Consider the following 23,576-nt stretch of genomic DNA (forward strand, 5'->3'; position numbering starts at 1 on the left):
CCTGAGGAACCCCAAAATTTAATGGTCAAGTGAAGAAGAAAAGGCTGGTAAAGAAACTGAGGAAGCAGCTTAAGAAGTGAGAAGAAATGTTAAGACTATGTTTCACTGTCACTTTCTCATGGAGGAGGAAGTGGTCATCTGAATTGCATGTAGCAGAAAAGATAAACTGGGCAAGAATATAAAATTGTCCATTGGTCTTGGCACATGGTGATTATTGCTAGGAGCATATGACCAGTTGGAATACCTGTTAGACAAAGAATCAGAGTAAATAATTCCCCGAAAATAAAATACATATGGAAAATAAGTGAGAAGGTGTTCAGCATTTTTGCTAATTGAAGAAATGGAAGCTATAACATTCTTGGTGTTAATTTTACTTATAAAATTAGTAGACGCTTAAAAATGAGCACATTTAGTATTAACCTCAGGGACACAAAATGGGTGCACTCAAAAATTATTGGTATAGGGGCGCCTGGGTGGCTCAGTGGGTTAAAGCCTCTGCCTTCGGCTCAGGTCATGATCCCAGGGTCCTGGGATAGAGCCCCGCATCTATCCCTGCTGAGCAGAGAGCCTGCTTCCTCCTCTCTCTCTGCCTGCCTTTCTGCCTACTTGTGATCTCTGTCTGTCAAATAAATAAATAAAATATTTTAAAAAAATTATTGGTGTAAATATTAATTGGCAGCTTAATATTAATTGACATTACTTAAGCAATAAAATGTTCAGAAATAAATACATTTTTTTCATTTAAGCCATCTGGAGTCTGAATTCTAAGATTTGGTTAAAATATGTACCCTCTAATCTTGTTTAGAGAACATTCTATAATAGTTTAAATCTCAGTCACATTTCACATCAGTCTTAAATGTTTTAGATTAACTCTTTTTTTTTTTTTTTTTTTTAAAGATTTTATTTATTTATTTGACAGAGAGAGATCACAAGTAGGCAGAGAGGCAGGCAGAGAGAGAGGGAAGCAGGCCCCCTGCTGAGCAGAGAGCCCGATGCGGGGCTCGATCCCAGGACCCTGAGATCATGACCCGAGCCGAAGGCAGTGGCTTAACCCACTAAGCCACCCAGGCGCCCCTAGATTAACTCTTAACAGTAAATTTCCTGTGTGTTACATTTTCCCCTTTGGGACGATAGTAAAGACACATAGGTTTTGTTTCTTTTAAATATATTTCTCTTTTGGGGAAGTAGGTTTTTTGAGGTATAATAATTTTCATTCTTGCTTTCCAAGACTCAATGCATATTTAATTTAAGGTAAATCTATTTTAGCTTATTAATTTCTGCATGTGATTATAAAATATTTCCTTTTATGCTTCAGATGGCAAGATTATTTTATCATAAACCCCAGTTTGCTATTTTGGATGAATGCACAAGTGCAGTTAGTGTGGATGTGGAAGGTTACATTTACAGTCATTGTCGAAAGGTAAGCATTTCAGGTTCTTAGTTTGAGGGTCCCTGTCATTCTTGGTTTACTGTGTATCCAACCAGATGTCTATCCAAAGAGATTTCAAAATGACTATCAAAGGGTGTTCTCTCTGCTTTAACAAAGATTTCAAATGATAATTAATGATATGAGTTAAAAAATTATAAATGAATTCTGTATATAATTCTCTTTGGCTATATCTTAGATTTGAAACAAATACTGTATCTAAATTTACTTCTCTTTTACCTCATTCCCTATACTCAGAGTTAATAAACTGAGATATTCTTAATGTGTTCCATTAAGAATGAAGCCTAAATATCTCTTTTTTTTTAATCAGGAAACCTTGACAGTAGTCATTTGGTAGTTTTCAGTTTGTCCTTTTTTCCCCCTCCTCTGGCCTGGGCAACATTTTACCAGAGTTTCTTGTGGTAGCCTTTCTGAGGCTGTGTGTATTGATACTGTTCTTTAACTCTTTGGTAGTTCTGTGGTGGTTGTCATACCATCTATACTCTTGTTGGATTTGGAGAGTAAGAGCAGTATATCCTAACTGTTTTTCAGTGTTATGTAAGTAAAGGAAGTACAGGAGTCTTTTAACAATTTGTAAGTGTTATTGGGGGTTTACAGTAAATATAAAAGGTCATGTTGCATATTTACAGTATGAATTCGTACTGTTAAGAGTGTGGTCATTGATCAGCATCTCCTGGGAGCTTGTTAGAATGCAGCCTCTCTGGCCCTACCAAATTAGAGTCCACATTTTAACTAAATTCCCAGAGGATTCAAATGCGTATTATAGTTTGAGAAGCATTGGTATAATGAGGAAAGAATAAATTTGCTACATGAATCTTTGTAGGAAGATTTTTCTGTACTGATTTTATTTCTTTAATGGTTTGTTTTCTATTCTTGAATCAGTTATGTTCATTTATAATATTTTTATGTATCTGTTCCTATAAACTTTCAGATTTATAGGTATTGGAGGTGTAGTCTCTATTTGATCAGTGATTTAGAGGCTCTTTGGTGGTAGTCTTGACTGTGTGCTGTCCCCTTATGTTTAGTTATAAGCTATAGTTCCCCACAAAAAATGCAACTTTCCAATAAAAGTGTAGATTCTGTTTAAAAGAAGAAAATTTGGGGTGCCTGGGTGGCTCAGTGGGTTAAAGCCTTTGCCTTCTGCTCAGGTCATGATCCCAGAACTCTGGGATCAAGCCTCACATCAGGCTCTCTGCTCAGCGGGGAGCCTGCTCCCTCCTCTCTCTCTGCCTGCCTCTCTGCCTACTTGTGATCTCTGTCAAATAAATAAATAAAATCTTATAAAAAAATTAAAATAAATAAAAGAAAATTCTTACGGGGTCCTCAGTTTCCAGTTTTAATTATATTCCTGTAATAACAGTTGAAATGAGATATGAACTCCTTGAACTTAGAGCTCATTTATAGCCACAAAACAAATAAAAATTTACAAATTAAGTACAGACAAAACACAGTTTCAATTTGGTAACATTAAAGAGACCTCTGATACTGTTTTGCTGAAACTAAACCACCAGTTTGGGATTTAATTATGGAAAGATACAGTCTGAGGTCCAGATCTTATATTTTGAATTTTGCTTCTGTATCCTATTTAAGTAATTCTATCAGAAAGAATGCTTTCATTAAGCTGAGACCTGATCCAATTACTGTAGAATCATAAAATAAGGTTATCTGAAGAGAGCTTTCAAAAATCAAGTAAGTGGGGGTGGCTCAGTGGGTTAAAGCCTCTGCCTTTGGCTCAAGTCATGATTTCAGGGTCCTGGGATCCAGCCCCTCATCGGGCTCTCTGCTCAGCGGGGAGCCTGTTTCCCTTCCTCTCTCTCTCCCTGCCTCTCTGCCTACTTGTGATCTCTGTCAAATAAATAAAATCTTTTAAAAAAAAGAAAAAAGTAAGCGTACCATTGAAATGTGTTACTAGTAACTTATTTTGTCATGCAGTTTGTAACCAATTTGAAAACTTTTCCACATGGCATCCAAAGTTATGGCACATTAAACGTGTTAAGTGCTATCACTTTATTTGCTTATTTATTTCTAGAGAGAGAGTAGGGAACGAAGAAACAGAGGGAGAGAGAATCTTAAGCAGGCTCCACACCCAGCACAGAGTCCAACTTGGGGCTCCATCTCATAACCCTGAAGTAATGACCTAAGCCAAAATCAAGAGTCAGACACTTTACTGACTTAGCCACCCAGGCACCCCAACTGCTCTCACTTGAAGTAATCACTTTGTACCAGCAAAGTACAAACACAGACTTGGACACTTAAATCTCATGGTAGAAATGATCCAGAATATACTTTGGCTAATTTTTAAAAATTTATTAATTAAAATAAAATTAGAACTCATGTTGGAATTATCTGGATACTCAAGCATTTATCTCTCAGCCTGAAGAGATCCATTTTAAGTAACTACGATCTAGAGCAGGGTTTCTCAGTCTCAGCTCTGTTGACATTTTGGATAATCCTCAGCTAATCCTCAGTTGTGAGGAGCTGTCCTTTCTTTATAGGATATTTGATAGCATATCTGACCTCTGTTCATTAGATGCTAGTAGCACTCTCAATTGTGACAATCAAAAATGTCTCCAGACATTGCCAAGTGTCCCCTGATGGATAGAACTCCTCCCCACAGCCCCAAGTTGAGAACCACTGATCCAGAGCCTCTGCAGTTATATTGGTGGGTTGTTGTTGTTGTTTTAATCGTTATTAGAAATCTCTGAATCTTTACTTAGAGTTTAAAAACCAGTAAGATTTTGGGGCACCTGGATGGCTTATTTGGTTAGGCATCTGCTGTCAGCTCAGGTCATGATCCCAGGGTCCCAGGATTAAGCCCCATGTCAGGCTCCCTGATTAGTGGGGAGCCTGCTTCGCTCTCTGCCCGTCCTCCTTCTGATGCTCTCTCTCAAATAAACAAAACAAAACAAAACAAAACAAACAAACAAAAAAAAAAACCAATAAGGACTCAAAACTAAAAGATTTTTCATTATTTTGTAGCATGCTTAATAGGGTAGTTAAACCTTGCCTAAACTAGCAGAAGATATTTAAACTCTTAACTTATCTCAGTGTCGGTGTTATAACGTTGCCATAGAAACATTCAATTTTCTGCCCGAGAATTTTGCCCCAGACATAATCCAAAACAGGTTCCAATAAAGGAGTGTGACCCTGTATTTGAAAAACAGATTGACTGTAGACAGTACCATGTTGATTTAATTTTCCTGACTTTGACCTCTTGCTATTTTTACTATTCCTATACTCTTTTCGCATATTTTTCACAATAAAATAGAATCTGGGTCAGGATATATATTTTCTGCCCCAAACAAAATAGTACACTTAATGCTAGTACCTGTTAGGTTGTTTTTGTTTGTTTGTTTGTTTGTTTTTTAAAGAATTTATGGATACTTGTGTGTTTTTATTATGTGGTTGATGGTCTGTACTTTGCATTACCTTGAACATCGGCATCATTTGTTATTTTTTCTCTTTTACATTGATTTTTAATTATAGCTTCTGAAAACAGTCATTTTAATAGTTTAAATATGTAGATGAGTTTAATTTGTGATTCTGTGTTACTGATAAAAACTTAAATCATTTTCTTTGTATTAGGTTGGCATCACCCTCTTCACTGTGTCACATAGAAAGTCTCTTTGGAAACACCATGAGGTTTGTATTTCTTATATTGAATGGCATAGTGGAATTTTATCTCATTTAAATACTTGAATTCAGGTGATTATGGTTTTAGATTTCCTGGTATATGTTCTCTTACAAATATATACCTTGAAGGACAAAACGTGATTCTAAATTTTCCTTAAATATTGTAGTTATCAGTTTTGAAATCTCTAATACATATTTAATAAGCCCTAACTGATTGGAGAGATAGTAGAGAACCAGTTAGTGGTTCTCCATTTTTAGAAATCACTATTGTATAATAGCTGACTAAACTTTACACAACCTTATCACAGCTATGGCTACGTGAAGTTTTCTCACCACTCAGTATTGACAGAAGGGAAAGAGTCTTAGGAAGGATTAGATGGCAGAAAGTTTAAGGACATTTTTAGTGAGATCATGGCTGTAAGGGGAAACTGAATAATGTCAGCTGTGTTTATCATTGGACTGTAATAAAACAGAATCATTAAGTAGTTACTATAATTTACATAGCCATTACAGTGAGGTTTGCACTGGTATGGATCCCTTATGTATCCTGGTGTTCTAACAGTGCCGTTCTCAGTATGGCAGTTCTTTTCAGCTCTTCAAGATCTTCATGATCAAACCCCAAACTAAATAAACCCTGTTAACTCAACTCTTCCCTTGCCTCTCCTCCCTTTCCCTTCCCCTCTCTTTTTCTCTTACCTTCCTTCTCTTTCTTCCTTCCTAAATGATAAAGACATTCTAGGTAAAAGAAAGGGTTTGAGAAAAATTAGAACAAATGTACAGGGTATCTTGGTCCATAAAATACATACCTGATGGAGCAACTTTTTCCCCAAGTACTGAGTTGAATGTCCTTGGGGGATACAGAGTGCTTTCTTTAACCTCAATAACCCTATGGTTAAGATGATAGTATACAGATAAGATGAAAAGTATGGGATTTGAACTCAGAAAACCTGGCTTCAAGCATGACTGGCATCCGTTGCTTCCTTCATATAATAAAGTTATTGATCCTTGCCTTCCTGTCTCTTAGATTACCATGAATATCGAAGAGGTAGCCTCTGTGAAAGTATTTAGTAAAAATAATGGAATTCTATATAGTTGTGTGACTTTTAAAGATAATTTTTATTCTTGTAATTTGTCCATTAATTCTTATAATTTGTCCATTTTTCAGAATGAAATGAGAAATTGAATAACTAATAATCAAAGCAGTTTAAAAAGTATCCAAGCCTTGGTGTTTTCTCAGGAGCTCATAAATATCATAGCGACAGAGCTGTGAGAGTTTTTGGATTTGACCTCCCCTCTTCTTCTGGTGGGGGAGACAAGTGCAGAGTACCAAGCAGAGATTGTGTGACGGAGGGATGTTAATGTCAGAGGCCAGAATAGATAGAAGATGGGAAAACATATCTTTTCTGTAAATAAAAAGCTGCTAAATAAAACAGAAGTCTTTCTAGCTGTTGTCCTAAGTGTCTTCATAGGATGGGATATACAGGCATACCGTATAGCTCTTTTACTCCTCTACTAAGACCACAAACAAATAAAAAGCCTTAAGTTAGAGGTTCCGAACTAATCCAGGAAACCAGATAAAGGAAATATTCAAGAATTCCCCGTTGATTAGGCTTATCCTTAGTGCAATTCAGCCTGTGGTACATTGGATTGGATGTGGAATTATGGAAGCATTCTGATATGTAGGATGCCTGTACGTTTGTTTCCTTCAAAATAATGAGGAATTTTGGTATTTTGGTTTTTATAAAGGAAAGTACTCTGTCCACTCCAAGCAGAATCACATTGTTGCTATATTAAAGAGAATGGACTTCTTCATTTAGTCTTACCTTTCTGGGTATAAAACTTTTGAAGGTATTAGTAGCTTAAAATAATTTCCATTTTCTTGTATAATAACCTCTGCATAAATTCCTGACAAAAATGAAATTATCTTAGTCATTGATTTCTTTCCCCCCACTTCTTTCCCATAGTACTACCTGCATATGGATGGCAGAGGCAATTATGAATTTAAACAGATAACAGAAGATACGGTTGAGTTTGGCTCTTAGAATCTGGAGAGCTGTTCTGCTTCAATGAAATCATTAAAGAACACACTTAGAAATACACAGTATGTTGTAAAATAAAGCTGAGCTTGGGTTTTGTTTTTATTTTTTTCTTAAAACAACAAATAATTAGATATGAAATAATTGAGAACAAATTGTTAAACCATTTAATATTATATAGGATCTTGCTAATTGTGTATATGTTGGTTTAATTATTAATATGTACTAAGAATGTCCTTATTCTTGTGGTTAAAAACCTGCCTAAATTAAATTGGGCTTAAATCAGTGTAATCTGATTCATCCTGGGATGTAAACCATTTGAAGTCAGCTAATTTGACTTTTATGGCTCTATCTTTTCCTTCAATGAAGAACCCTATTGAAAACTGGGGTCATCATTTATCCTGTTCTTACAAAATAGTCTTGAGCTTCATTTTCTTGTGCTCCATGATTGTAGGAAACAAATCATAGTATTTTATCAAAACGTATAACCTGATGCATAATAGCATTTATCACGCAGTGGCAGATTGCTTTAGCTGCCACCGTTATACTCATTCCTTGTATAGATCTTGGGGTACATTTGACTCCAGGAAAGCCATTTGAAAGTTCTTTGGCTAAATAATAAGTGTGCCCCTCTCAGTCTGCAGTATTGAGTTGTTCTGAGGGTTCTTTGTGGGAATATAACAGAAGTTTATGTGCAGTCTTGCTTACAAGGGGTGGTTACTATGTTTCACACCTAATCTTCCCAATGTTTGGGATATTAAGGCATAAAGTCCTTACATGTCAAGCTCAAGCTCTTTAATAAGAGTTTCAGATTTTTTAAAAGAATTGGATGGATCTCTGTATGTTAAAAGCCCATTCATTAGAAGTGTGGTGGTTACATTTGTTAAACTCCAAATGAGCCATAGGAATGCACTACATGAAGTAATGCACTGAGTATGCAATGTTATCACTGTCTTTGACTGTGATTTTATGTTTAAAAAACGTTATAATTACACACATGGGTGAATTATGTTTCCTAGGCACTGGTTTATCTCTGTGAATCTTGAATAACTTTTTATATTTGGGTCATTATGTTGAACTATCCCAAGAGAAATTGATTTCACCTCACCAAACCACCATTAATGACTTACATGTATTTTTTGCACAGGGAAAACTGAAATGGGATTTTATCAATAAGCTAGATATGAAATCAGTTTTATCAGACTAGGGTTCAGAAATGGGCATTTTATAATCTTGTTTCAGTATAACTGATTTTATTTTTTTTGCACAATTAACTATAAGAATCACCGGCTACCAAAGTAAAACTTGATGTACTGATTCCATAATATGTAACATTCAGTTTTTACCACTCTCTTTGGCAAACTTGTCTACTTACTTATTTTCTGTTCAGATTAAAAAGAATCAGTTATCCTGTACAACTTTTGCTTGTTCTTTTTATTCTGGTATCTAAAAACCGGGTAGTTCATACATAGTTCATATAATCTTGACTTAAAAAACATGAAAATAAATTGACATTCAGAAATCCCTTTTAGCACCCAAAGTCTCTTTTTCAAAAAGTATGTCAAATGTGATTTTTAGCAAAATGAATTTCTCTTTTAGAAAAGCCACATAAAACCTTATGTTTGCCAGAGCACCTGGCTGATTCAGTTGGTGGAGCCTGTAACTCTTCATCTTAGGGTCATGAGTTTGAGCCCCAAACGAAAAAAAAAAAAAAAAAAGGTGAGACCCCCATAAACATCGGTGTACCTCACAAATGCAACCAAATAGCCAGGAGACTTTAAAAGATACTATCAGTCCTGGGAAGGATTTTAAGTTCTGGGGGAATTTTGAGATTTTCAGATTTCTAGATTACCCTGAACCTACTAGCAGCTGCCTCTTTATTCCTTCTGTAATGGATTTTTACCATCAAAAAACCAATTGGGGTTCCTTTTTTTTATTTTTTTCTTCCTTTTAAAATTTAACAAACATTAAAGTGCTTTACTGTTTGAGGCATAGAGGAATATCCTTTTTCTGGAGAATCACCATATACACTAACATAATGGTGGTTCTGTGAAGACCTACAGTAAAGAAATCGAACGTTTCTAAAATATGATTACCGTGAAACATCTTTTTCCTCACAGTTCCTCTTAGCATATTCTGTAGGCCTCACTGGGAAATGGCAGCTTAATCTGAACAATAAGCTAGAGAATAAATTCCATTCCTGAGCAACATACTGCATCCCAAGGGTACCACTCTGTGTTCTAATACCAAGCTTCTATTTTTCCTACAACAGAAAATAGGGGTGTAAACAACTACATTTGTTTGCTGTGCATTAACAGAATAAAATGTATGTAGGGTTTGCCTCTGCAGGGGAGGCAAAATTTTACCTCTACCATCTTTGGGTTTTGGTTGGTCCTGAGAATTAAGTTGACATAAGATAGGTAAATAGGAAAAAACGATACACGTTTATTTAATACAAATTTTAGGTGCTATGGAAGCCCTCATAAGGAGATGGCTCAAAGAAGTGGCAAAACCTAAAGGCTTTTTATACCAGGTTGAACAAAGAGAGGCAATCGTGGAAAAGTAAACTACGTGAGGAAGCCAAGCGAAGGTAAGAAATAAATAAGGTTTATGTAGAATTCTGTCTTGAACTGACATCCTTGATGATGAGAATGATATTTTCCTTCTGGTTTAGAGAGGACATCCTCCATATGGAGATGGCAAATATTAGCCTATTTTCAGGAAGAAAAGGGAGAGAGAGTACCCTTCTTGCACCTGTTTTTTTTTTCTTTTTTAAAATTATTTATTAGGGCAGAAGCAAGAGGAGCAACAGACAGAGAGAAGCAGGCTCCCCGTTGAGCAAGGAGCCTAGTGCTTGGTTCAATCCCAGGATCCTGGGACTATGACCAGAGCTGAAGGCAGCCGCTTAACAGACTGAGCCCCCCAGGTGCCCCTGCACCTGTTTTTTTAAGTGTTTTTAGCTCAGAAACAGTGGTTCCATTAAAGTGGTGTATTCTGGGGTGGCGTATTGCCACCCTTCACCTTGCTCCCTTCTCTTAGTGATCAGCATGGGACTTAAAACTAGTGAGACTGTAGTGTCTATCATTTCCTTATGGACTTAAACTTCTAAACTTGGTGTTTAAAAGTATAATTTGCCTAAAGGCAGAGTGAATTCTGTCAGCTGAACTTCAGCATTGTTAGTTGTAGGAAACTGTTTACATCAGTCATTTTTCCTGTGTGAATAATGGAAATATTCTGACCCATAAACATACCATATGCATGTTGCTTAAAAAAATTGAAAACCAGTTTCCTTTTCATCCCTAGGAGCAACCATTTTTAATTGTCTTGTGGTGATTGCATTTTTCCCCCTTATTTTAAAGTAATATGCTATATACAGCTGTTTCTTGATAAATTAATTTTAGATATTTCCTATTCCCCATTTTGTCATTGGCCTGAACCCTGAACTCAGGACTGACCTCCTGAACTCAAGAACCAATAGAAGCTTTGAGTTTTAGAATACATAATTTTTACAAGCACTTGCCTTTAAACCTAATAGAGTTCTTTTATAAATGACTTTTTGCAATACCATCCAAATGTCAAAAATACCACCTAGACAGACAAACAGACACACAAAACACCTTATTGTTATGATTTGTACTTATCCTTGACAACAAGTAACTTTATGGAAGCTGAGAGCCAGGTTTTGAACAGGGGTGTTTAATCTTGGCCCATTTCACAGGTCAAAGGCTCCAGAAATCATTTGGTCTCTTCTTTTACTGAGACTCTCTTATGTTACATTTCTATTGGAAAGGCTACCATTCTGGGTGTTCCATAGAGGAAAGGTGGTTCTTGTCTCAAGGAGATTCAACTGGCTCTTCTCCTACTGCTAAGGCCAGAGGACTCCTCAGGGGAGATGAGGATCTGGTTTTCTACAAGGGGCACTGGAGTGATTTGGTTTTGCCATCCCACTTCCCTTTCCCAGGCAGTTAGAGCAATCTGATTTCCAGTGCCCCTCTTGCTTACAGTATGTGAACTGATTGTAACCCAGTTTTGTGTCTGGTCTCTTGGTCCCAGGATTGGGGCTGGGGACACTTACGCATGGGGACTTCCTTTCTTCTCCTGGATTACCTCATGAAGACTAGAGCTACTGTCAGAAGGGCAGCTTTGCCTTTTCATTTTCTTATCTTCTTTTTCATCCTCTGTCCCATCTGTTATTGAATACCCTAAAAGCTGTCTTTGCTGAGTGGAGTTAGTGTTGGGACCTGTTGCTAATTTTTGAAGCTTTCTGCGGATATCTGGAACACTTTGAGATATGATATAGGTATTAAGGACCATTTGATTAACTTGGGCCTTGGGGTCCCAATTTGTATGCCTTTTCAGACAATCCCACAGGCTTTCTGGGAAGGCTGATGGGTTTTTAAACAGCACAGCATCAGGTGCCCCTGACAGGTAGACCAAACAACCAGATACCCAGGCTCTACTCAATTAAGTTCTTTGCTGGGGTGGGGGGGGTGGAGGGTGTCCCTGCTCAGCAGGGAGTCTGTTTCTCCCTCTCCTTCCACCCCTCCCCCTCTCATGTTCTCTCTCTCTCAAATCAATAAAATCTATTAAAAAAGAAAAAAATAAATTAAGATCTCTAAACATTAAGAATTATAATAAATGTAATTAGGACTACTGGGAATAATATGGGAAACAGCTGTATATTCAAAGAAAGAAAGATGGGTGTTTTTGGTAATTAAGGTATGAGAAACAGAAATATGCTTTTGTTGGGGGAAAAGAAAGTGACTTTGTCCTAAAATGAGACTGGTTGTATGGGATATGGGAAACTTAGGACAAAATCTGAATGTAAAAAGAGAGCTGTAGAAAGTCTAAGAAAAAGGAATCTCTGGAAAGTAGTTTTATATTTTATATGTGATTGAGACTGAGATGGGAATGAATTTTAAGAGTACACTGGTATAGGGGCCCCTGGCTGGCTCAGAGGAGCATGTGACTCTTGCTCTTGGGGTCACGAGTTCAAGCCCCATCTTGGGTATAAAGTTTACTAAAAAAATAAACTTAAAAAAACACACTGGTATAGGCTGGAATTTGGTTTACTTTTGATGAGAAATTGTAAACCAATTTTCTTTATCTACCCAGGAAAAATAGTTTTCTATGCTTTGTCTTTATCAGGTCTTGGATTACTTAAGAAAATCCAATCTTCTTAATATTAAAAGAACTAAGTTTGGTTAGCAACAATAAACCCCCATAGAATCTCTTATTGCCAACTTGTTTAAAAGTTTTGTGATGATCTGCAATCCCACTTAGATGTGTACTTTATTTATTTACTTTTTAAAAGATTTTATTTATTATTTATTTGACAGACAGAGATCACAAGTAGGCAGAGAGGCAGGCAGAGAGAGAGGGGGAAGAGGCTCCCTGCTGAGCAGAGAGCCTGATGTGGGGCTCGATCCCAGGACCCTGGGATCATGACCTGAGCTGAAGGTAGAGGCTTTAACCCACTGAGCCACCTAGGCACCCTAGATGTGTACTTTAAAAGCTTCTGATATTTTTGACAGCTTCTCCAAAAAATGAAAACTTTTTGACTAGTTAGGCTTATTTATTTGGTATGGAAAGCATTATCAACTAAGTGATGATAAATCTTCTTAGATTATATTGTGTGGGTAAATGCTCTGGCTGCTCCAGAAATTATCTAAAATCCCTGAAGTTCTAGTATGTCCCGGTATAATGCCATCACTTGTAATTCTGATTATGAGGTGTTGTGTGTCACAAAAATACTATAGCTAGCAAGGGCTACATAGGGTATCAAAAGAAAAGGGCCCAGTATCTAAAGAAGCTGTAAAATACTTGGAGTTTATTATGTCTGAGGGGCAATGAGGTAGGTCTTCCTCAGAAAGGAAAATAGCAATATGTCAACTCGCCCCACCAAGGGCCCACAAATAGTTGTTAGGTTTTGGGGAGTGACCGAATTTTGTCACATCTGGATTCCTAACTTCACCAGTTGCAATACCCTCTAAGATGAGCTTTGTGGACCTGAGACAGACCTGTTTGAGTGAGATTAAAGCATGTGATCCAGTTTACTGCAGTCACAAAGATCTTAGAAGTGAACCCCTGTTGGATGCAGGGGTTCCAACAGGGATGCATGAAGAAATATGGATAAATATGTTTCCATTTTAGGCGGGGTGGGGGGTTGGGGGTGGGCAGGCCTCACTGAAAAGATAATACTTGAGTGAAAGTTGTAAAGGAGGTGAGGGAGCTAGCCATATGGATATTTGACGCAAGGACATTTTAAGCCGAAGGCAGTGGTAAAGAGAAAAACCAGGAGGTGGGCCATGCCTGGCCTGTTAACGTATGAGAAGTGGCCTCCCTGATAGCTCCCAAGATTCTCACCCCGGGTAGTCTCACCTGTGTATCATGTGCCCTCATGCTGAGTTCCTGCTGGCCGGGTGTGATGAAGGAACACAACAGAAGTGACCATGTGCAGCGTTGGAGGCCAAGGCATCAGGGGCACTGTGGCTTCCCCTCTCCTGCTCCGATGGCTCGCTCTGAGGGAAACCAGCTCCTAGTAAGGACCCCCTGGTGGCTGGAAGGAAGGTCCCAGGCCCTAGCCTGGGCTGACTTGCCAGCCTGTTAGTAGGCCATCTCGAACATGGGTCCCCAGCCCCTGGGTTGCCTTCAGAGATACCTGCAGCCCCAGAGGATATCTTGACTGCACGTCTCTTGAATAACTCTGAGTGGGAAGTGCTTCTCAATCCCTTTCCGAATTCTTGACCAACAGAAAGCGTGGCTTTGGTTGTGTTAAGCTGTCAGATTTGGGATGCTTAGTGATATGGCCCTGGAGTCCTAATGCCTTAGGAAACACTGAAGAGGCACAAATACTAAGGGAGTGAGTGTGGGGCAAGGAGCAGGGGATAAATTCAGAGGCAGAGAGAGGCTCCAGATTATGTGGGACTTTGTAGGTTCGTGTCCGATGGGACGTTATTAGAGACATGAACAAAGGGGTGGACTTGATCTGGCTTAGGTTTTGTGGGCTCTCAGGCCGCTGTGCTGAGGCGCTGACAGCAGAGGGGTGGAAGCAGGTAAGGAGGTCCTTGCCATAATCAGGTCAGTGGTGGTGAGGGGCAACTGCAGCAGGGGAGTGGCAGTGAGCGTGGTGAGAAGGGGTAGAATTCTGGAAGTATTTTGAAAGGAGAAATGATAAGATTTGCTGAAAACAATTTAAAAGATTGGACAGAACTTAAAAAGCCACCTCTTCAAGGCATCCTAGAGCCAACATGCAGTGAAGAATTACCTAGGCAAGACCGGGGAAAGGCATAGAGCTCCGAAAGAGAAGTGGGAGGCGCTCTGTCCCAGAGGTCACTGCAGAACCCAGAGCGGGCAGCTGAGAGCGAGAGGGGACCTTTGAATGGCGCTAAGAAGGGTCAGTCAGGTGCTGCCACGAGTGGGAGCTGCTGCATGCTTCCAGGAGCTACCCTGAAGGACAGAAGGGGCTCACCGAACCCTGAAAAGACCCACGAAACCCAGACTATTACCAGGAGCTCCCACTAGGATAGGAGCTGCCCCAAAGGCTTAAACTAAAACTCAGCTCCTTCGAGATGACCCAGGGGAGGCCCTTTCCTCCAGGCTCTACTCCCCACCACCCGACGCAGGGGTTTCTCGGGTTTGAAGCACACAGTGGACCTTGACCAGGTGGTGGAGCCGTCTGCCTACCCCTCACATGCCCCACTGAAATCAGCCACGCGAACCTGGGGTGGGGTGTACTTCAAGACGGGGAGAAACCAGTCGCCACAGGCCCAATTACACCCAGTATAGACAGGACCCCACCTCTTGCAGTGAGCCACACATCTCTAAAATTAGAAGGGGGCCCGCCCCGGACCCACCGCTGCGGGGTGGAAAGGCCGCTTTCCCTTGCCAGAACCTCGGGATGCCGCGCTCCCACGACAGAGGACGACAAACACGCCCGCGAGCCACCCACACCGCTGACCCTTCTGTCCGTCTCATCCTCGAGGTAGGCGAAGCCCCCAGGGGTAGGGGCGCTCAGTGTAAAGGATCCTGGCTCTGCTGCTCTGGTTTCTGCAGTCCTGTCTGCTGCCAGCCCCTGAGTGGCCTGCAGCGTTTTCTAGGACTGTTCAGTCGTGAGCGGCACAGGTCATTGTTAGCACCTGGTAGAACGGAGCGTTTTCTGGCTGCCTTTGCTTTGCTCCTCGGCTTCTAGAGATGGGCTTTGATGCTCTGAGCCTTCCGATCTTGAAATGAACCCTGCCCTGGTAGGAGTCGTTGTCTCCGTTGTTCTAGGATATCTGAAACGAGCAAACTCCAGACACACTGGAGCGCCCTGGGGAGTGCAGTTCCCTGGGGAATGTAAGTAGGTGATGATAGACTGGCTCTGCACCACCTGCTAGTGGGAGGGGGTCTGGCCAGTACTTAATACTTCGTGTTGTGCCTGCAGTCAAAGTCAATATTAAGAAAATCTTTGATGGGACGCTTGGGTGGCTCAGTCGGTTAGGTGTCCGCCTTCGGCTCAGGTCATGATCCCAGAGCCTTGGGATCAAGTCCCGCATGGGGCCTCTTGCTCAGCAGGGAGCCTTTCTTTCCTTCTGCCCCTCCCCCTGCCCCTCCCCCTGCTCATGCTTGTGTGTGTGCACTCGCTCACTTGCTCTCTGACAAGCAAATTAATAAAATCTTTTTAAAAAAGATATTTATTTATTTGACAGAGATCACAAGTATGCAGAGAGGCAGGCAGAAAGAAAGAGGGAAGCAGGCTCCCTGCTGAGCAGAGAGCCCGATGCGGGGCTCCATTCCAGGACCCTGGGATCATGACCTGAGCAGAAGGCAGAGGTTTTAACCCACTGAGCCACCCAGGTGCTGCAATAAATAAAATCTTTTTAAAAATTAAAAGAAAATCTTTGATCAGGCAGCTTGGCTGCCTACCCTCAAACAAAGAGGAAGAGGCTTTCCTGAGGGGGACAGGGAGGCCGTCAGAAGGGCCCTACCCAGCGCAATGTGGTTCCTCTCCTTCCTGGGGCCCCTGGTAATCCTGCTCAGCTTACTACTCTTTGGAACCTGCATACTCAACTATTCAGTGCAGTCTGTGGCCAAGCGTAGAGAGGGTTGGGAGTAACACGAGGGGGCGAACAGCTAGGGGTAAAATCTGGTGACACACAGATCTCAAACGAGGGGAGAAACAGTTCTGCTCCTTTCTGAATCCCTGCGAGGACACGCCATGTCTGACAGGTAGAAGCTACAGAAGATGTCCCTCCACCCTGGGCCCCTCCAGAAGGAGGAGCGGAATAAAACCAGAGGAGGCATTTTTGTCACCAGTCTGACCTCCTGAACTCAGGAAGCTCCTAGAAGCTTCCATCTCAGCGTTACCTTTAGAAACTAACAAAGTGATGGAACAGAAAAAGAAATATTTGAGGAAAACCCCTGAGCAGATGAATCAAAGTGCCAGAAATGTCTCAGCCTTATGATAATGTTAAGATGACCCTCTGAAAATTCGTCCCAAGTCCTAATAAAAGGGAGCCTTCGGTCTCTTGTTCAGGGAGTCATGGCTTTGGGAATTACTCCCTGTGGGAGCGGGAGAGGGAGAAGCGGGCTTCCCCCTGAGCAGGAAGGCCAATGTGGGCCTCAATCCCAGGACCCTGGGATCATGACTTGAGCTGAAGGCAGCCACCTAACAACTGAGCCTCCCAGGCACCCACTTGTTTGACCTTTTACCCTACAAACATGTGAGCTCTATAAATGCTGGGATTGTGCTCAGTGTTTTTCAATCAAATCCACAATGCTTGGCCCATAGTAGGTGTTTAGTATTAGAATAAATTAATGAATAAGTGAGTGAATTCCAATGTATTATCTTGGCTTTTTGAAGGCAATTATGATCCAGAAAAGGAGCCAAGACAGGTAAAGAACTATTTTGTACAACATTAAGGGTCCTGTGGAGGAGTGGAAGAGTATTGTGAGGTGGTGGGGAGAGTGCTGGGAATCCAGGGAAGGAAAGCACCTGGCTGAGACCCAGGGAACATTCTGAGCTACTCTGAAAGGTGGGTACAAGCAAGGCACGTGAATCAGTGCAGCTGAAGCAGGAGAGCTTTTGGTCTTTAGAGAGCTGCAGATGAGGCAGAAGTCCTCAAAGTCTTATGTTTGGAAAATGACAAAATACATAATCGGAAAGTGTAATATTTGTAATATATTTGGGACTCTGCCTTTACTTTTGGCTTGCTGAAATGTAAGTTCAGTAAATGACATCTCATCAAGGCTGTGTAATTCTGTCGATAAAGTATCTGTGCATTTTCCGCCCTGCACCCTTTACCCTGGATTTGTGAAATTGGGAATATGGACAGAATGGTTGGGAAAGTACATAGAACATAGCTTTTCCGACATTGGTGAGTGCACACATCATCTGGAAAATGAACGTTCTGATTCAGTAGGTCTGGAGTGGGGCTTGAGAATTTCCATCTCTCGCTGGGTCTCAAATGATGCCGAAGCTGCTGAACCCCGAGTATACTTGAAGGAGCAGGAGCTAGGGTGGAGGTCACACTCTGGACTAAAGAGACCCCCCACAGGTAGAGTTGCAGCACGCTGCATAAGGTAGTTTGGTTTAATGATTCTGCCCCCACCCCACCCCACCCTGCTGCCATGTGCCTTCATGCTTAATCATTTACAGGTATTTGGTTTTAAGACTCCTTTCTTTTTATAATCCAGTTTAGAAGCATCGGGTCAAATTGTCAATCCACCCTATGAACTGAAGGTGGCGCCACAATTTTAGTTATAAACCACACTTCCCTTTCAGGCTGCTGTGAGGGAGAAAAGCACACTCTGGGCCCCTCTAAATGTTACTTTTCTTTTCTTTTCTTTTCTTTTCTTTTCTTTTCTTTTCTTTTCTTTTCTTTTCTTTTCTTTTCTTTTCTTTTCTTTCTTTCTTTCTTTCTTTCTTTCTTTCTTTCTTTCTTTCTTTCTTTCATTTTATTTATTATTTATTTGACAGACAGGGATCACAAGTAGTCAGAGAGAGAGGAAGGGAAGCAGGCTCCCTGCTGAGCAAAGAGCCCAATGCGGGGCTCGATTCCAGGACCCCAGGACCAACACCCAAGCAGAAGGCAGAGACTTTTAACCTAACCTACTGAGCCACCCAGGCATCCCTAAATGTTACTTTTTAAATTCTCTGGTTTGGTGAATGCTCAGGGAACAAAAGTTACCTTGCAGATGGAACAGACTTTTTTGGTAGTTTTTGAAAAATTACATTGGAGAGACAATGTTATGTCAAGAACCTTTTCCTTAAAGATTTTTTCTTAGAACCCTATTTAAAAGTTTATTAAATTTTGCACATTCAAAATGAGTTGAAATTTCTCACTTTCCAAATTCCTGGATTTTCTTTTTATTTTTTAGTATTTCTATTTCTCCACAGGAAAAGTGTTATTTTTAGTTGTTCATTATTGAGGCTCTAATAATGGTAATCTTGTAAATGACTGAATGAGGCTTAAATGAGCTGAAGAGCTTTGGGCCAGTTAGTGTACTTGACAAAAGAGAAAACAGGCTTCCCAATTTCACTGAAGTTCTCTTGAGAGACTTTCTGTTCCTTGCAACCCGAAAAATACTGACAGACTCATCTGTGACAAACGTTCTCCTGGGCAGGGCACAGCCTGCGGAGGGAGAATTTTATCTGTGCTTTATGTATTATTTTGATTTTGGCCTCACAAGAGGGTGTATTCTGACCTCTTCAAGGGCTAGGCCATGTGGATCTCTAGCTACTCTTATTGTAGTAAAAAAGAGATTAAGCCAGTGGTTCTCAAAATTTATTAGGCATTAAAATTACTTGGCTTCTCAGTACAGCACGGATGGCTAAACCCTATCTTACACTACTCAGAAAAATGGACTCAGAATGGATTAAAAACTTCAGTGTAAGATCTGAAACCATGAACCTCCTAGAAGAAAACAGGAATAAAGCTCCTTAGTCATGACCTTTTGGAAATCATACTCAAAGCACAAGCAACAAAATAAAAAATAAACAACTGGGACTACATCAAAATATAAAGCTTCTCCACAACAAGGGAAACCATCAACAATCTTGTTTCATCAACAAGATGAAAAGAATGGGAAAAAATATTTTCAAACCATGTATCTGATGAGGGGTTAATATCCAAAATATATATAGAACTCATACAGAGCAACAGCAAACAAACAAAAAACAACCCTGGGGAAAAAAAAATCCCAAAACAACAACCAAAAAAACCCCAAAACCAAAAACTAAAAAAATGGACAAAGAACCTGAAAAGACATTGTTCCAAAGACATACAGATAATCAACAAGTACATGAAAAGATGCTCAACATGGCTAGTCATCAGGGAAATGCAAATTAAAATCACGATGGGATCTCCCCTCACACCTGTTAGAATGGCCATCATCAAGAAGACAAGGGATAAGAAATGCTGGTGTGCATGCGGAGAAAAGGAAGCCCTTGTGCACTGTTGGTGGACATGTAAATTGGTGCAGCTGCTATGGAAAGCAGTATGGAGGATTCTCCAAAGATTAAAAAAAATAGAGATACCATATGATCCAGCAATTCCACTTCTGGGAATGTATCTAAAGGAAATAAAAGCAGTAACTTGAAAAAGATGTCTGCAACCCCCCACGTTCAGAGCAGGATTATTGACATGGAAACAAATTGTCCATTGACCACTGGTGGATGGCTAAAGAGGTTGTGGCGCAATGAAATATTATTCAGCCATAAAAAAATAAAATTGTACCATTTGCAACACCATGGATATACCTTGAAAGCATTATGCTCCGTGGAGTAAGTCAGAGAAACACTAATACTGTATGATCTCATGTATATGTGAAATCTAACACCAGCACCATGGCCAGTATCGTAGAAAAAGAGGTCAGACTTGTGGTTACTTGAGGGTTGTTGGAGGGGAAAGGGGAATTGACAGAAGGTGGTCAAAAGGCACAGAGTCCCAGTAAGACAGAGGCAGCACTAGGCAGGGTGCAATGCATGACAGGTTGACTAGCTAGACTCCGCATGATACACAAGAACCCTGTTAGGAGGGTCGGTCCTAAGAGTTCTCAGCACAAGGGGAAATTTCTTTTCTTTTTTAAAGTATTTTTGTTATTTGAGAGAGAGAGAGGAGAGCAAACATGAGCAGTGGGGAGGGGTAGAGGGAGAAGCAGGCTCCCCGCTGAGCAGGGAGCCCCACATCGGGGCTCTCTGCTCAGCGGGGAGCCTGCTTCCCCCACCCCCCGCCTGCCTCTCTGCCTACTTGTGATCTGGATCTCTCTCTCTCTCTCTGTCAAATAAATAAATAAATAAATAAATAAATATTTTTTTAAAAAACAGTATGTGATCAAATAAGTTATATCTTTTTAGAGATCCTAGATATATGGTACTCAAAGATCCTTATATTATATTAAGATTTTCAAAAAGTAGGATTCTTACTTTAAATAAGTTCTCTTTTAAAGGATTTTATTTATTTATTTGTCAGAGAGAACACAAGCAGGGGGAGCAACAGGCAGAGGGAGAAGCAGGCTCTCCTCTGAGCAAGGAGCCTGATGTGGGATTCGATCTCAGGACACCAGAATTATTACCAGAGCTGAAGGCAGCCGCTTAAACTGGCATCCTTTAAATAAGTTCCTAATGGATATTTTTAGAACAAGTAAATACGTAAAATACATTAAAAAGGTGAAAGAGGGGGCACCTGGGTGGCTCAGTGGGTTAGGCCGCTGCCTTCGGCTCGGGTCATGATCTCAGGGTCCTGGGATCGAGTCCCACGTCGGGCTCTCTGCTCCGCAGGGAGCCTGCTTCCTCCTCTCTCTCTGCCTGCCTCTCCGCCTGCTTGTGATCTCTGTCAAATAAATAAATAAAAGATTTAAAAAAAAAAAAAAAAGGTGAAAGAGGAGTTGGTCTAGTTGAAGTGTGTTAACAGATCTGAAGCTGCTAGAGAACCATTCCGAGGCTCTGGGGACCCCACTAGTCTACTCTCTGACCTATGATTTAGTCCTAGTGTCAGCAGATAAGACTCCATGGGTCCAATCCCACTGCCATCTGTTTGGGAAAATTTTATTAGGATGCAGCTAGTCTCATTCTTGGCTGTTTTTCCTCTGCCATAGCAGAACACAGTAATTGGAACAGAGCTCTTCTGGCCCACAGGAGCTTAAAATATTTACTCTTGATCTTTTACTCTGAGAGTTTGCTGATCTGTCATTGGGCTATCTCTGCCATTAGTTCATACAAATGAGAATCAGGGTATTAAAATATTTGAAAACAAATACTAGTTTATTTCATCCATAATAACCCATTTCTGGCTCTATAAAGTTGTTAATTGTTTTGCCATCTAAATCCCTTTTGTGGCAGCATGAGCCTTTCTTTAAATTACCATTTTTTATGAAGGAAAAGAACTAAGGAAATTGTTGTTATTTAATTTTGCCATTCATAGACTGATGTTCAAGAAGCCTGTTTCAAATGTCAAATTTCAAAGTTGGAAACCCGTTTCTTCAAGAAAATGCTTTTTGGCATCTTTTTTTCCTTACTGAATCTTTTGAGTCAATAAAAACTTCCAAGAGTAATTTTAGAGCTTTTCTTAGAGTTCGATATTGCTTCTTTTGCAACTAATGCATTGCATGTGCTGGTTTGCAGTGGTATCATTGGTCATAGCAGGAAAGATTTCAAGAGATACTTATTCAACTTCATCACCGCCATGCCTCTCGTAAGTGTAATTTTTAAAAAATCTTTACATAGGGAAAATCTTGGATCTTCCTAAAATCTTCAGAGATTTTTGCTTCTTAAGTTTACTTTAAAGATTTATGGTACTAAGTTCCTATCTCAAGTTTCATTTTATAACTTAGAGCAGAGTTTTGCAATGTAAACCTTTATATGAGATAGTAAAAAAGGAATTAGATTGGGTTCAGTTTCATTGTATACATATATGGATGTGTCCATATGTGTTATTTTGTTCTAACCTTTAGGCCAGGATTTCTGTGATGTTTAGTAGCATCCCACTTGATGGCAGTAGTGCCCCTCCCCCCAGTTTTAACAACCCCAAATGTCTCCAGGACATTGGCAAATGTCCTGAGAAGGCTAGGGCTTGGGTAGGCATGGTGGCAAAATCACCCTGACTGGGAACCATTGCTTTAAGCCATAAACTATTATAGTAACTTGAACCACTGATGTCATTTAAGTGAAATTGGAATTTAATATCTGAATTCATTAAAAATAAAGGTCAGTGTTTGTTAAATCATAAGTGATATTCTCAGCTTGGTTCTTTCTTTTATTGCTACTATAAGAATTTTAGTGTCATAAATATGGGAGTAAAAAAAAAAGCTTGATTTTAAACTCCAGCTAATTAGAGAATATGTCAGAAAATAAATAAAGCTTGAGGATACATGTACATGGCTTTTAGATTTTAGAAAAAGTTGAGATAAGAATTGTAGATGTCATTAAGAGATGGAGATTCAGTGGGCAACCATTGTTTTCTTGAGAAAATGTTTACGTAAATCTGAGTTTGGAACTATGGAAGACTTAATTTCAATATAATGATGGGAACAAGAAGTAAAGATGACTCTAGAAATTATGGTATTAGTTGGTATGAAATTAAAAATTTTTTTTAGCAAATGCAAATAGAATTCATTGTCTAGGGTCATAGTGCTTATAGAAGGAAACAGAAGATACAAACATAAATGTCAGGACTCCTTTACACTGAATCCAAAGGGGACAGATTTGGCTTTTTGTTTGTTGACAAAAGAAGTGTCAAGATGCTTCTCATAACTAGTGTTATTAACATATTAAAAACTGAGTTTCAAGTAGAGTCTTAATATATCAGCATAGTAGAGCCAATTGCATTTGCTTTGGGATGTTCTCTTTGTATCTTTGCACACTCTGAGTAAAACAGAAGCGAATCATTATCAATTTGGACGATCATTTATAAAAATCTTAGGATTTGGGGACAGAGCCAATGCTAGAGCAATAAATTATAATTTTGTGAATGGAAATGTAGTAAAACCAGTAGTAGATGTTTGTTTCAGATCTCTGTACTTAACAACTTCTTGAAGTTTGAGTTAAATGAGCTCAAACTATGCTTCCGCGTAAGACTAACTAAATACCTCTATGAGGAGTATCTCCAGTAACTGATAACTGATAATTTTTTTAATATTAAAAGTGCTTACATTGAATAGAAATGCTGATGATATTGAGATCTAGAAGTTTTACTTTTGTATTGGATATGTTTTCAAGGAAATTCTTTTAGACCCAGAAGCACATAGACAAAGACTTCAGCAATTTAGACTCTAATCCTGATTAAAAGGATTACATCTGCTTACACAAGAAGTAGAAAAGTTTTGTAAGGTGCAGTTGATCTGTATTCAAGTCTTAGTAAGGCAAGGTTCTTAATTTTCGTTTTACAAATTATGAGTTGATTTGTTGAGTTTTGAATCTTAGCATTTTATATAGAATTGTTTTGATGGACATAACAGCATATAATTACTAAGAGCTTTTT

The 23,576-nt window shown here is 39.7% G+C and overlaps 1 protein-coding gene across 3 annotated transcripts in view; it reads left to right on the forward strand.

Annotated features, from left to right (window-relative positions):
* Positions 1-8,534, forward strand: part of ABCD3 (ATP binding cassette subfamily D member 3) — a 76,707-nt gene extending 68,173 nt beyond the window's left edge. For all 3 annotated transcript variants that reach the window (XM_059135587.1, XM_059135588.1, XM_059135589.1), the window contains 3 exons: positions 1,316-1,420; positions 5,033-5,089; positions 7,045-8,534. In XM_059135587.1, the coding sequence (XP_058991570.1) occupies positions 1,316-1,420; positions 5,033-5,089; positions 7,045-7,122 (240 nt within the window). In that variant the 3' untranslated portion in view covers positions 7,123-8,534. The remainder of the gene's footprint in view (positions 1-1,315; positions 1,421-5,032; positions 5,090-7,044) is intronic.
* The last annotated feature ends 15,042 nt before the right edge of the window (positions 8,535-23,576 follow it).

Source organism: Mustela lutreola, chromosome 10, assembly GCF_030435805.1.
Source record: "Mustela lutreola isolate mMusLut2 chromosome 10, mMusLut2.pri, whole genome shotgun sequence".
Lineage (NCBI taxonomy): Eukaryota > Metazoa > Chordata > Mammalia > Carnivora > Mustelidae > Mustela > Mustela lutreola.